Source organism: Lagopus muta, chromosome 15 (assembly GCF_023343835.1).
Source record: "Lagopus muta isolate bLagMut1 chromosome 15, bLagMut1 primary, whole genome shotgun sequence".
NCBI classification, from domain to species: Eukaryota; Metazoa; Chordata; class Aves; order Galliformes; family Phasianidae; genus Lagopus; species Lagopus muta.
This window is the reverse complement of record NC_064447.1, coordinates 10,635,840-10,648,802: the sequence shown is the minus strand read 5'-3', so window position 1 is coordinate 10,648,802 and position 12,963 is coordinate 10,635,840. Positions and strand designations below refer to the sequence as shown.

The 12,963-nt window shown below is 54.4% G+C and overlaps 2 protein-coding genes across 3 annotated transcripts in view; one reads left to right on the top strand and one right to left on the bottom strand.

The window, feature by feature from the left end:
- The window catches only part of USP22 (ubiquitin specific peptidase 22), an 87,230-nt gene extending 85,470 nt beyond the window's left edge, over window positions 1-1,760 (top strand). For both annotated transcript variants that reach the window (XM_048961987.1, XM_048961986.1), the window contains one exon: window positions 1,248-1,760. In XM_048961987.1, coding sequence (XP_048817944.1) covers window positions 1,248-1,290 — 43 coding nt within the window. In that variant the 3' untranslated portion in view covers window positions 1,291-1,760. The remainder of the gene's footprint in view (window positions 1-1,247) is intronic.
- Window positions 1,761-2,182: 422 nt separating this feature from the next.
- On the bottom strand, window positions 2,183-10,330 carry TNFRSF13B (TNF receptor superfamily member 13B). Its single transcript, XM_048962001.1, has 5 exons — window positions 10,250-10,330; window positions 9,074-9,266; window positions 8,031-8,147; window positions 7,227-7,475; window positions 2,183-6,623 (listed from the first exon to the last, which is right to left on the bottom strand). The coding sequence occupies exons 2-5, from the start codon at window positions 9,210-9,212 to the stop codon at window positions 6,349-6,351; spliced, it is 780 nt and encodes a 259-aa protein (XP_048817958.1). The 5' UTR covers window positions 9,213-9,266; window positions 10,250-10,330; the 3' UTR covers window positions 2,183-6,348.
- Window positions 10,331-12,963: the final 2,633 nt, after the last annotated feature.

The window sequence follows — 12,963 nt, the reverse complement described above, 5'->3', positions numbered from 1 at the left end:
GAGTCCCTTCCAACTCAGGATATTCTGTGATCTGGTGATCTGAGGGAATCACTGGGGATTGGGATGTATTTCAGGATCAAGGTTAACTGAAAAAGTGAAGTCTTCATTCTGGCATTTTCAACCGTGGGCTTGCTACAGGAGAGATAAGCTTGTTTGGGTTTTGTTTTAATTATTCATGACATTTATGTTAATTCCTGCAGACACAGATGTTCAGCTTGCAATTTTTTAGACAGATTTTCCTGTTTTCCTTTTCTGAACTCCAACTGGGAAGTAAAAAAAAAAAAGTCTCCTGTGATATCTGAATTTTGCTTTAGTCAAATCCTGTAACGTTAACTTACGCTCTGAGGTCAGCAGAAGAAATAAGTTTCTCTTTATTGAATAACGAGATGGGCTACATCTCTGGAAGGAGCTGCCACAGGCAGTGAGAAGATCTGCAACACAGCCACTGCACATCTGGCTCATTATGAGCTGGTTTGGTCTCTGATCCGTTTCCCCTGTTCAGATGAGGGCTGACACCGAGCAGACCTCCACTGTGCAAAGGGAGCTCCATAGGAGTGGACCCAGAACAGTATGAATTGGAGAGCCCACAGATTGCTTTGTAGCATTTCAGGCAAGTTGTGCAGTGAGCCCATCAGTGTCTGGTGTGCAAAGAGAGCACAGAGATCAGTGTGCTACCTGTTGGCGTACCTGCCTGAGGGCTGGATTCTGCTGTGTAGCAGTACATGTACAGTAATTAAGGATAGGAAGAGTTCTGTCCTGCTAAAACACCAGATTTGGGGACAGATTGAGACATACATGAGTCATGTTTGGTTGGGACACGTGAGTTTTCACCCACATGCCTGGTTCTTTCTGTTTGTCAGATAAATGGCAGACAGTTTGTGATATTCTAATGTCTGGTGCTCTGGTTATGGGAGTCTAAAGGAACAGTTGCATCTTAAAGCACCGCAGTTACGTGCTGTGCCGTGATGTGTTGAATGGATGAGCATCAACACTGTCCCATCTTCTAGAGTTCTAAAGTTAAGGTTCAAACAGCACGAGGGTTTGACTGATGGACAGCTGTTCCCTTTCCTGAGTCACTGGTGGAATTGTTTCAGCTGCCTTCTGCTGTGGGGAGCTGGGAGTATTGCTTCAATTTGAAAAGAATAACAGCATTAATAGCTCTCATTTTTTACAGCTGCATCCGTGGAAATACTGATCTGCTACGATGTGCTGCACAAAGCTGAACCTGTACCTCTGCTTTCTTGCAGATATTTGCTGTTCTATCACAAACAGTTCCTGGAGTATGAATAGCCTTATCCAGCAGCTTGTCAGATATAAACAAGGAAGAAAATAAGCAAGCCTTCTGAATCGACACACAAACCTACCTGAAATAAAAAGACCCATTAAAAAACAACTAGCACTGAGCTGTAACAGGACCTACTTGACACTGGCTCCAAGCCTGGCGGAGTGAGAAATGAACAATGTCCACCGTGTGTGCGGTCCCGCAAGGACAGCAAGGGGGAAAAAGGAGGCTGCAGTCAGTCACTTATCAGAGGAAAAATACAATGAAAGGAATGCTCTGGGTGGGGGAAATGGGAGCAGAGGAGTCCGGGCACTGGTACATCTCCTATGTTCCTCCAAAACGTGTGTGGGAAGGCGAGGGGGTGTACTCTCATCTCCATAAAGCATCTTCTCCATTGGTGCTTCAGCTCCAACGACCAATCATATAACAGTTAAAATTAAAAAAAAAAAATAAAAAAAAAATCCAAGCCCATTTTTTATGCATATGGATCTGAAAGCAGTAGAGTGGAGGAGGAGGGAATGACACAACTAAAGGACTTTGCAAGTATCTTTTTATTTGTGAATTTTAGTTATTAAATAAATACAGTATGAAACTATTAGGCTCTTTTTTTTCCACCAACAAAAGAAATCCTGAATTGTGGAACTGAAGCTACAGTACAGACAGGTTTCCAAGCATGCCTGCTTGCACAGGTAACGTTCAATGCCATCGGACTGCTCATCCAAAGCATCAGCACAGATTCGTTTCTGTTTGAGCCCTTTGTTTTGTTTTCTATAAATAGCTATTTTCTTAATTTTTTTCCTTTTATTCCCTTTTTTTTTTTTTCCCACAAGAATGAAATTCATAAATGCAACCATCAGTAAAAATGACTGAATCGCTGTGTTTATACTGTAAGAGTGGTCTGGGTTCTTTTTTTTTTCTCAATGTTGTGGACGCTTGAATTTCTCAAAGTCACTTGTTCTGTTATTGCTGCTTTTGGTTGATGCGTTTTTGGTTTGGTTTTGGCTTTTTTTTTCTCCCTGTTGCTTTCCAAAGGCGTGTATCTGTGTGATACTTGAAAGAAGCTCGGTATTGACAAATGTACCATCTGTTGGCAATGGTTGCTGCTGGGGGCAGCAGTGAGCGATAGATCTGCTGCTATTGAGCACTTCTGCAGTGCACTGGGTTTTTAAGTAAACAACACGTTTTCCTGGTATGTGCTAGGCTGGTATTGGTTCCTTGTACCCTCCCACATGTATTAACTCCTCGCGTGCTCTTCTCTTTGCAGCCTCCCTGTCTGTGCCCTTAGCTCATAGCAGCTGGTGCACCAGCTTGCTTTTGCTTTGTCACAAGCGCAGTTTTGTTCCCTTTTCTCTCCCATTTAAAGCAGCTCGGTGGCCCGTCTGGATAGCAGCAGTGACTGCTGGTGTGCTGTGTCTTGCTCCCAGGAGGCCAGGCTGCGGATTGAATTGCAGCCCATGAGAGAAACCATTCAGAACACAGAGCTAAAAAGAGCAAAAATAGCATTGCTCTTTCTTCCTTACGGAGCCTGCAGAGAGCTGTATTGAGGGTTAGGCATCGCATCCGTCGGTGTAAGGGCCCTGCTGAAACGAGCCTGAGCCCTGTGCGTGTATCCAAGCAGCCAATGCTGGACTTAAATGCAGCAGCTACAAACGTGGATGTGTTTCATCTTTTAGATGTGGTGCTCCAGAAATGGCTTTGGGGGTCTGACCTGCGTGAGGGGTGCGAGGCGGGCAGCAGAGCAGCAGGCATCGGAGGAGGATCAGTGAAGCCCACTTTGTTTTTTTCGATGAGCATCTGACCAGAGAGAGAAGCCACACAAAAGGATGCTGGAACTGCAACTGAACTGCACGCAGACCAGAGAGCACGAGGTGCTTCGGTACAGCGCGAGATTGCTGCGACAGCTTGCAGGAGGGAAGGGAGAAGCAGCCGCTGATTGAAGCTCCCTGAATAGCAGCACAGCGAGCAGCCCGTGTGGGAGCACTGATCGCTACGGCAGCGATGGCGTGTGCTGGTTTCGTAACCCGTCTCCCCTATCGGCATGCTGGAAATAACGCCGGGTTGTAATAAGATGTAACCCGGGTGCTCTTGTCACCGATGAAAAATGGCTGGAGAAATGCAGATGAATGGTGCAACCCGCAGGACGGGGGGGGGCCTCCCTCCCTCCCTCCCTGAGCTGGGCACAGCACCGTGCAGATGCTCGGCGACGTTTTCTGCTGCCGTTTAATAATGCAGCAAGCTTGCAGAGGGAGCCGAGGAGCAGCCCTTCATTATTCCCATGGCTGCAGCCGCATCCCCGCCTGCTCCCGCTGCCGGAGGAGCAGTGCCACCGCGCGGCTGAGCTCCAGTGCTGCTTTCTCTGTTGTGCTGGGGCTCTCCATCCACCCTTTAGAAACAGACTGCATAGGGATAAGGCCAACTAAATCAGCCTCATTTTTCACCCCCACCCCCCCAACCTCTCTCAGCTGTTTGGAGCTCTGCAGGTGGCTTTCAGTGGGAGATGGGGAGTGAAGGAAGTTTCAGGACTCTGTTTTGGTTTCAGGAGCACAACTCCTCTGTATGAGATGCTGCTCTCTCTCCCCAAGTCCCTCTTTGGGTTGTACCCTTCTGCTTCCAGCAGTAAATCAGCACAGGTTGTTGGGGAAGCAGAGAGCATTTTCCTCCTCGATAAAAATGGAAGAATGGCTGCTGCTGTACAAGCAGCACAACCCCTCCTTATGGTTCTCCCATACACAGCCTTTGCCTCAAACACTGAGGAGCAGCCACAGGGCTCATTCACTACAGAATGGGGAGGCTTCTCTGCAGAGCTCTGAACATCACCTTTAGGAGCACGCTGGCCATGCAGCACAGTGCTGCTGGGCTGATCCCGCGTTGCCCCCTAAGTGCTGCCCACTGCTGCAGCCATTGGCCCTGCTGGGGCATTGGGGCTGAGTGCTTTGTGCTGAGGTGATGAGGTTTTGTATCAGCACAGAAAGCTCGCTGTGTTACAGAGAAGCAGCAGAAGAGATGACTGAAAGCTGAGGTTGCTGCTAATGCTGACGTATCTCCTGCTCACACACAGCGATGGCTCCGTGCAGCACAAAGCCAGCTGGAACATGGCTGTCAGTGGGATCTCGTTGCTAGAGGGGCAGCTTTCCGTGCTGCTGGTACCTAATGAAAACTGGAGCAAAAGCAGCATTGTGAGGAGCTGCTTCAACCCCCATGGGATGCTCTGGCTCAGAGTCAGTGTCTGTAATTCCCATGTGGTGCCAGGGTTTGACTGCTGGCCCCACTTACAGTGCCTTGCTGATACAGGAATGCTGCCAGTGTGGTGGAAATCCATTGGTTTCTCCCAGTTCTCCAGCATCCAACTGCTCTATCTAGGAGCCTGCATATATTCTTACTGCAGATTAGACCAGTTTGCTCCCTGTTACCTTTGCTGATAACTCTATTTATATTTCCAGGTGGGGAGGCCACGTCTGATGGTGAGGAATGTTCCCCTCCTGCTTATCAGGGTTGGAAGGAAGGAGCTGGCTGTGGGTGTGTGCGTTCCCTGCTTCCTGGGGCACAGATTTTGGCTCAGGGGCTGCTGCCCTCATCCATTGAGCTGGGGCTGGAGGAGGGTTGGGAAAGGAGGCTGGGAGCCGAGCACCAGCTGAGGATCAAAGGAGAGGAAGCTGAAGTGGTGCAGAATCTGAGCAGTGCCCAATGGGGGGAGTGAGGAGCTCACCACGAGTGGGGATGAGGAGCTTTGGGTCAATGGAAAGGATGTGAGGGGCTGACGGAGGCAGAGCAAGAGCTGAGGCTGAGTGCTAACACAGGCAGAAGTGCTGTGCAAGGTTGGAAGGGAGCTGGGGGCTGAGGAAGGCTTTAGTTTGAACAGAAAAGGCTGAAGGATTTGGTGGGGGGGGAACCAAGGAAGAACTGAGGATGAATAAGAGTAGAGGCAGAGCTGAGGCTGAGCGAGAGCAGAGGCTGCAGGTGTTGGTGGGAGGCTGTGGTGGGTTTGGGGCTGTGGAAGTACCACGTCTGTCAGGGTGGGAGGACCAGGCTGTAGATGCAGCACCACACAGATCTCATCCCACCCCCAAAAAGGAGGAAGCTGAGAATTGCCACGTTGGTTGCCGGAGATGGACTCAAGCTTTGCCCTGCTTACCAGCCATGAGGCAAAGAGAGGCTGTCAGTGCACCTTCAGCCTCCCATTGCTCATTCCACTTACCATGGGTTCCTCGTGGCCCTGGTGCTCGTGTGCTCTGTGGGTGCATCGCAGCAGCAGCTGTGCTGTGCTCACCCTGGTGCTGCCTGCCTGCCTTAGTGCTGAGACATGAAAGAAATGCATAGCAGGGCACGGGACTGTATCTGCTCATGGTTTCTCCAGCTGTTTATTTTCCCATCACCAATTCGTGCATCTGATGACACTCCCATGTATTCTTTCAAGTCTCAAGTTCTGGTCTAAGAAACTCAAGGCCTTGAATCTCCTCTTGAGAGTCGTTCCTCACCAAGCAAAAGCCCCACACCCCCCTTTAGTGAGAACTCAGTTACATGCACTGAACCCGCCGTTTTCCATAGCAGCTTTCGAGCATCACCATTCCCAGCTCTGTCAGGCAGCCCCACCAGCAGCAGACCAAAACTCAGAGCACTTCAGAAACTTCTCAGCCTGGGATGGCTTTTCATATCAGAACCCCATTCCAGCAGTGATGCCAGTGCCCAGCACAGCTCCTCTGTTCTTGCATGTGAACAAAAGCTCAGTTAAAGGTAGAAGATGAGAGTGTGGCAGCGGCAACGGCTGCGCATCGATTCCTTCGGCGGAGGCAAAGTGGTGCTGATGGAGGAGCTGGGATGAGCAGCCCCTGACCGGGATGCACAGAGGTGCCCACAGAGGTCGGGCAGAAGGATGGAGTCACTGCTAACCGGGAATTCGGGTGAGTGGAAGAGAACAGTCTGTGGCCTACAGCCCTTGTGCAGAGGCTGTGCTTTGTCCGCCCATCCTGGTGGAAATGGGTGCTGGAAGCAGAGGGTGAAGCAGCTGTGGTCCAGCAGCACGGGGAGCAGCCCTCCTTTCCGGCCCCGTTCAGGAGCGCTCCCCGCAGTCACACCATGGGCGTCTTCTCTTGTGAAGGGGAACAGATGATTTTGAAGTGGCCATCGTTGGGGCTGGGGATCGCCCCGGCACTGCCTGTGCTGCATATCCCAGCGTGAGAGGCAGCAGCTCGTTCCCCTGCATGGCAGGAGAGGCTGTGGCAAGCTTTGGTCTCCTGCACAGCAGAGCCGTGGCCGGGGAAGCAGAAGCCGCAGGTTTCCACCGGCTCTGAGACTTTGCTGCCCGTGGATCCCTCACCGACGCTGCCTGCTTCCACCAGGTGATCTGCAGATAGAGGCATGAAATTCTGCAGAGCTGCACCACAGCCTGCAAGGAGGCAGTGCTGGAAGCGCAGAGTTTAATCACATGCGCTGCTGCTGTGCTTGAAATGCGTCGTCCATGTTTGTCCGGCTGCCCCAAGAGCAGAGGGGTAAATGGGAAAGTGCCTAGGGCAGGAAGGCTGCAGGTGTAGGGCTAAAGCAGCTGTAACATTTATAATGTTACATGCCAGTTGTCTTTTCTTAAGTGCTCCTTTTGCACTGTGTGCAAATGCAGTGGTGCAGTGCTGCACAAGACACAGGGGCTGCTGGCTCGAGGGCCACGCAGCACTGCCTGGGCTGGTGAAATGCTCTGCTCTGTTATCTGAGCTCTGACAACCAAGGTTGAGCACGGGGTATTCAAAAGCAAACAGGAAATCCCTTTTCACCTCTCAGCTGCCCTTAAAAGCAAAGGCTGAACAACACAGCATCCTCAAAGTCCTGCTCCTTCCCAGGCTGTGCGGCCCATTGCTGGGTTTGTTCCCTGCCAGCCCTGTGCACAGCGTGGCTCTGCTTTCAGGTGACAGCCACCCCCAGCTGCCCATCTCCTCCCCGTGCCCCCAGCACTCACCTTTGGCGGGGTCCTCCCGGCAGTGGCAGGTCCCTGTGCTGGCCTGGCAGGAGCCCACCTCCCCCTTCCTCCGCAGGTGTGTCCAGCCCAGCACCAGGGAGCAGATGAGGGCGCAGAGGCAGAGCCCCAGCAGTAGGTACACCACCAGCCATGGCTCCTGTTCCACACAGAGCTTCTGCTCCAGTGCAGCTGCAGGAGGTGATGCTGAGATCAGGGCAGCTGGCGGGGAGTGGCTGGCGAGCAGAGATCCTGGGGGGCAGACAGAGAGCAGAGGGCAGAGAGGCACAGAGCAGAGTGCCCAGAGCTGTGGGTGCCCCATGCCTGGAGGTGCCTGAGGGCCCATGGGCTGAGCTGGGGGGGGCAGCCAGCCCACAGCAGGGGTGGGGCTGCTTGGTCCCTTCCAACCCAACCGTTCTCTGATCTTTAGGGACCATCTTTCCAACCCACATCATCCTATGATTCTCTGATCTTTAAGCTTTTTTCCAATCCAAAGCATTCTCAGATTCTGCAAAACCTTTCTGCTGTGTTGCTCACGCTGTCAGCTTTTTGATAGGGAAAGGATGCTAACAGCGTTAATGAACTCTGCTTGGAGAGAAGCTGGAAGCAGCCCTGCAGCTTGCATTTCTCAGGGCTGGCAAAGGAGATCTTTTCAACCCCAGTGTGGGACTTGCAGCTCACCCAGGTGGGAAATGCAACAGCTGCATGGACTGCAGCCACACCCTGTATCAGGACAAAGGAGCTGTGCTTGCTGCCTCTTCCATCCCATAAACTTGCACCCCTTCCACCTCTCATCCCCCAGCTTACCTCCGCATGCTGCATCGCACTGCTTGGGGTGCTGCCCACAAACTGTGCTGCAGTTGATGCATTTTTTCACCAGCTCGTCGTAGTAGAAGCCAGCTCTCCTGTTACAGGCTGCAGACTCTGCAGGAAGGGAAGGAGAGGAGCAGAGCTCACTCTGAGCACATCCGTGGCCCACTGGGGAGGGATGGGGCCATGCACGTGGGTTTGTATGCAGGGTTTGGGGGCAGTGTGCCTCTGCTCCCCTCCCCTGCCATGCAGAGCTCACAGTGCAGCTTTGCACACCTCCTGATTGAGTTTATCATTACATACACAAGCTGCATCTGATGTGTCCCTTCATCAGGTGACAACTGTGGGTAATTGCTGTTAATGCAGCTCCAGAAAGGCTTCATCAGACCCCAGGAAGGAGTAGTGCAGGGACATCACAGAATCGGGATTGGAAGGGCCCTATCCCCTTGACTCCTGCCCTTTAGAAATTGGTCAGCACTAATCAGATCCCTCTCAGACTTCACAGCCCAGGGCTCCCAGCCTTTCCCTCGGTGCTCCAGGCCCCCACCATCTCTGCAGCCCTCTGTTGGGATCTCTCCAGCAGTTCCCTGTCAGCCTGGGGCTGGGATCCCAGCCCCGGGCTGCAGATGCAGGCTCCCCAGGGCAGAGCAGAGGAGAGGAGCATCTCCCTCACCTGCTGGCCTCACTGCAATGCACTGCAGGGAACCATTGGTCTCCTGGGCCACCAGGGCACCCTTCCGGCACACAGCTGGCTGTTGGTCAACCACTGGTCGCCCTGCTGGCCACAGAGACGCTCAGCTCTTCCCTGCAGAGCCCTTCCCAGCAGCTCAGCCCCAAGCTGTACTGATGCGTGCAGTTATCCCTCCCCAGGTTACAGTGCTCAGCACTTGTCCTCATTGAACCTCACGGGGTTCCACTCTGCCCAACTCTCCAGCACATGATAACACAGACAACTCTCTGTCGTACTGCACCGAGCTGCTGCCAGAGCCCACTGCTGTGTTCCCCAGCACTGTGGGGTTGCAATTCAAGGCCCCACTCACCGCACAGCGCCATGCACCTCCATACAGCCGAGTGCCCGCACATGAGGCTGCAGGGGATGCACACGCACAGGAGGCTGTCCCAGTACTGCTGGTTGGTGCAGTTGTTTATGGTGGTTTTTCCCAGGCACGTCCCATCCATGGCTGTGAGAGGTGAGGGAAAAGTGTGCGGGGTCGGTGCGCCCTGCGCTGAGACCTGTGCAAGAGAACAGCCGTAGTGACCATCGGTACCAACTGCTGAATCGGTTTGTAAGTCTAGAACGTTCTGAATTCCTCTGTGGCCCTGGGGCTGCTCCTGCTGCCCTGCACGTAATTTCTGACATCTCACTTTGGTGTGTCAGCATCATATCGAAACCCACTTCTGATGTGTCGCATTTTCCTAAGCAGCAGAAAGAGAGGCGTCCCTTGGGGGCAGCTCTCAGCAGCACACGGGGGCCCCGAAAGTAGGAGTGCTTCTGCTATTCCCCTCTCTGTGTCTGTGCTCAGGGCTGGGGAGAGCAAAGGGATGTGATGCTGATGGAGACATTGGTGGAAGCAGCAGAAAAGCTCAGGAGGGATGAAAATTTAAAGGATGCTGTATCCCTGTAAGGGTTTCGTTCTTAGCAGCCGTTTGCTGATGTGGGCACCCACATCCCACTGTGGAGCCACAGCTGTTTCCTGTGGGTCGGCTGCTCTGGATATGGGGAGCTGAAATGTTTGAGGCTCTGACATGCAGCGCTGAAATCTGTGCAGTACCTCGGCCGGGGCTGCTGCCTTCATGGAGACACAGTTTGATTTCGGTATAGAAATACCCCTGTGCTCCAGGAGGGGTCTGTGTCTCTGCAGTGAGATACAGCCCCTGTAGTCCCAGTTGTTCCATCCACATTGCTGTGAGCTGACTGATAGCAATGTCTGCAGCGCATCATGGCTCAGGCCTGCACTCTCCTCCAATGCACTTTCAGGACTTTTTGTCCCCCAAGAGATGTCTCCCATGGATGGAGGCGAGCTGAGCGCTGTCCTGCAAAGCCAGGCCATGCATCCCCCTGCACACACCCAGCGCCCAACCTCCATCCAAAGCATCATGCAACCATTCCTGCCCCACAGCACCAACCATCCCCACTGCCCCACAATTCTCTCCTCTCCCTTCCAGCCCCTGCAAATGCAGCCCCCAGGCCAGCAGCCCCACCGAGGGTAACTCACGCTCAGCTCTCCCGCAGTGCCTATTGTGTCCCGGCTGCTGCCATCATGCTGCCAGCTCCAGCCCTGCGCACTACTCTGCAGGTTTATAATTAGAGGTAGATTTGATTAATGCCTGGGCCATGTGTTTCCTGGGGCTTCCCCTTATCCCTTCGATGCAAATTGGCCACGCGCACAGCGCAGTGCATTGGCTCCTTGAGCTGCTGGGGGCTCAGGGATGGGGGGAAGGCACTGTCACCAGGCACAGAATGGGGATGTCCTGATCCTGGTCCTCACAGCATGGAGAGGTCCCATGGGGTATGCGGATCTGCAGCCTTGGCATCACTCATCTTCATGGGAGCTCTTCTACCAGGGGGACACAGAGCAGAGCTGCGTCAGGGGAGGGCCGGGTTGGGGGTAGGAGGAGGCTCTGTGCCAGAGGATGATGGGCATGGAACAGCTCCCAGGGTGTTGGGCTCAGTCCCACACTGCTGGAGCTCAGGGGGCATCAGGGCACTGCCCTCAGACATCAGGTTTGGGTTTGGGTGGTGCTGTGTGGAGCGGGATTGAGATTCCATGATCTGTGTGGTTCCCTTCCAACTCGGGATGTTCTGTGATTCCACAGTTCTACTGAGCAAAATGGACACCCTGGGATGGGCAGCTGGCACTGTGCTGTCGCTTTCCCAAGCTTTGGAGAGGAAAGGAGCAGCGATGTGAGCACGGGGCTGTGCAGCTAGAAGGATGGCACAGTGCGCAGTGCAGGTGGGGAGGAGCGATGCTCCCACCCAAGGGTACCCCCACACTCCATGGGGTCTCTTTAGAAACAGCAAACCAGGCTGGGCAGCTGCTCTTTTCCCCTTTTTCCATTGATGGAGCGTTGATTCCTGCCAGTTTCTCCCTGTTTCCCACAGCACTGCAGCACGCGGCGGTGACTCAGCTCAGCCCGGGGGATGGTTCTGCAGAAGCAGCAGCTGGAGGGGAAGGAAGGAGCGATACCTGCTACTTTCTATAAACATCAGTGGGGCAGCATCAAGGGTTTTCCGTTCAGCACAAAAACTCCTGCCCTGTGTGACTGGGGCCGTGAGCTGGTGGGGTTGGTGTTGGTGGCATGGAGCTCATCGCCCATGGCAGAGAACGGTGCAGGGGACAGCTCTGCTGGGAGCACCTCATGTCAGGATGGGCGTCCCTGGGGAAGCGCCTGCTGCACGAGTTCCCATGGATCTACTGCTCTGACTCCAAAGCAAAATCTCAGTCAATGGGCTGCATTCCCCTCCATGGGATATCGGAGGTGAATCTGCTCAGAAAGCAGAGCAGCCCAGCACCCCACGGCTGCGTGCAGCCCGCACTGATGCTGCAGCAGGGAAGCTGTGCACGTATCACAGCTCTGCACGTGTGGCTGATGGTCAGGGTTATGGTCAGGGTGAGAGCTGTAGGAGGGAAGCAGAGTTACACCTGGGAGACGGCAGCTGCATGGCTGAAATGACGCTATGGAGCCTGGGGAGGAAAACACGCCCTTTGCTGCACATCCCTGTGGTTGTTCATGCTGCAGCCTCAGCCCCTGAGCTCGGTGCTCCAGGAGCCCATGGATTGCCCACCTGCAGGGCTGGCAGCAGAGGAAAATGTGATGTTGGTGCTGTGAGTGTGGCAGAGCCAGGCCTGGAGCTACAGCCACATCTCTGCAGCTCTTGGGACTTTGCAGGGGAAACCTGCCTCTGCAAATAGCAGCAGGACACTTGCAGTTTCCACTCTGTGTGCCCTCAAGAGGGAAGTGAGAAGCACTTGGGGGTGCTTTGTCCCTCCTCAGTGAGCAGAGGAAGGCCCTGCGAGCTCAGCTTTAAAATTCTCAGCTCATGCTGTGACTGGGACCTCGCTCCCTGGTCGGATACCTCCAAGCAGCACTGGCCCTCCTGTGGCCTCTGAGGTGGCACACGGCTCTCAAGTGCTGCCGAACACCAGCGCCCAGAGCAATGCTTTCCTGGGCTGTTTTGCTCAGGACTTGCTGCTTTCTGCATTCCCTGTGCTCACATAGGAATGGACCTTGGCCAAGGCATTTCTTGCACACATGCACCCTGTGAGATCCAAAAAAAGGGCTGGAAGGGGGGAGGAGGAGAAGGGGAAGAGGAGACGTTTGGAACCGAAACTGAGCAGAGCACAGATGGTGCCGAGCTCATTTCTTTCACCCTGGCTCCCTGCAGGCACCTCTCGAACGGCCGTGGCCGCGATGCGGGCGGTGCTCCGCGCATCCCCAGGGGACGCCGCTCCGCGACCACAGCGGCACAACATCCCACAGCCGCTCCTTCTGCTGAGCGGCTCCGCACCGCCACCCGCAGCCGAGAGCCCTCGGGGGGACGCGGGGGAGCGACAAGGCGAAGTGCTGCTCCGCACCGGGAGGTGGCAGCCTCGGTTCGCTCTGTTCCGCGCTGCAGTTCCCGCAGCCCCTCAGCCCCGCAGCCCCGCAGCGCACACCGAAGCGGGAGGTTCCGCAGCCCACGTGCGGCTCGTTTTGCATCACGGCCTCGTTCTGCTGCCGTCGCGTGGGGGCATCGCCATAAGGATGCTCTGAACCCATCCGCGTTTCCGTGCCGCGGGGTCTGACCCAGCAGCTGTGTTGGGTGCCGTCCCAGGGCAAAAGTGCCTCGCCAAAACCCGGTGCAGAAGAGGAAGGTTACCAAAAATCAGGCTGGCTCCCCAAATCTGGCTCCATTTGGGGTAAGTGTTCCCTGTCCCAGTGCTGTCAC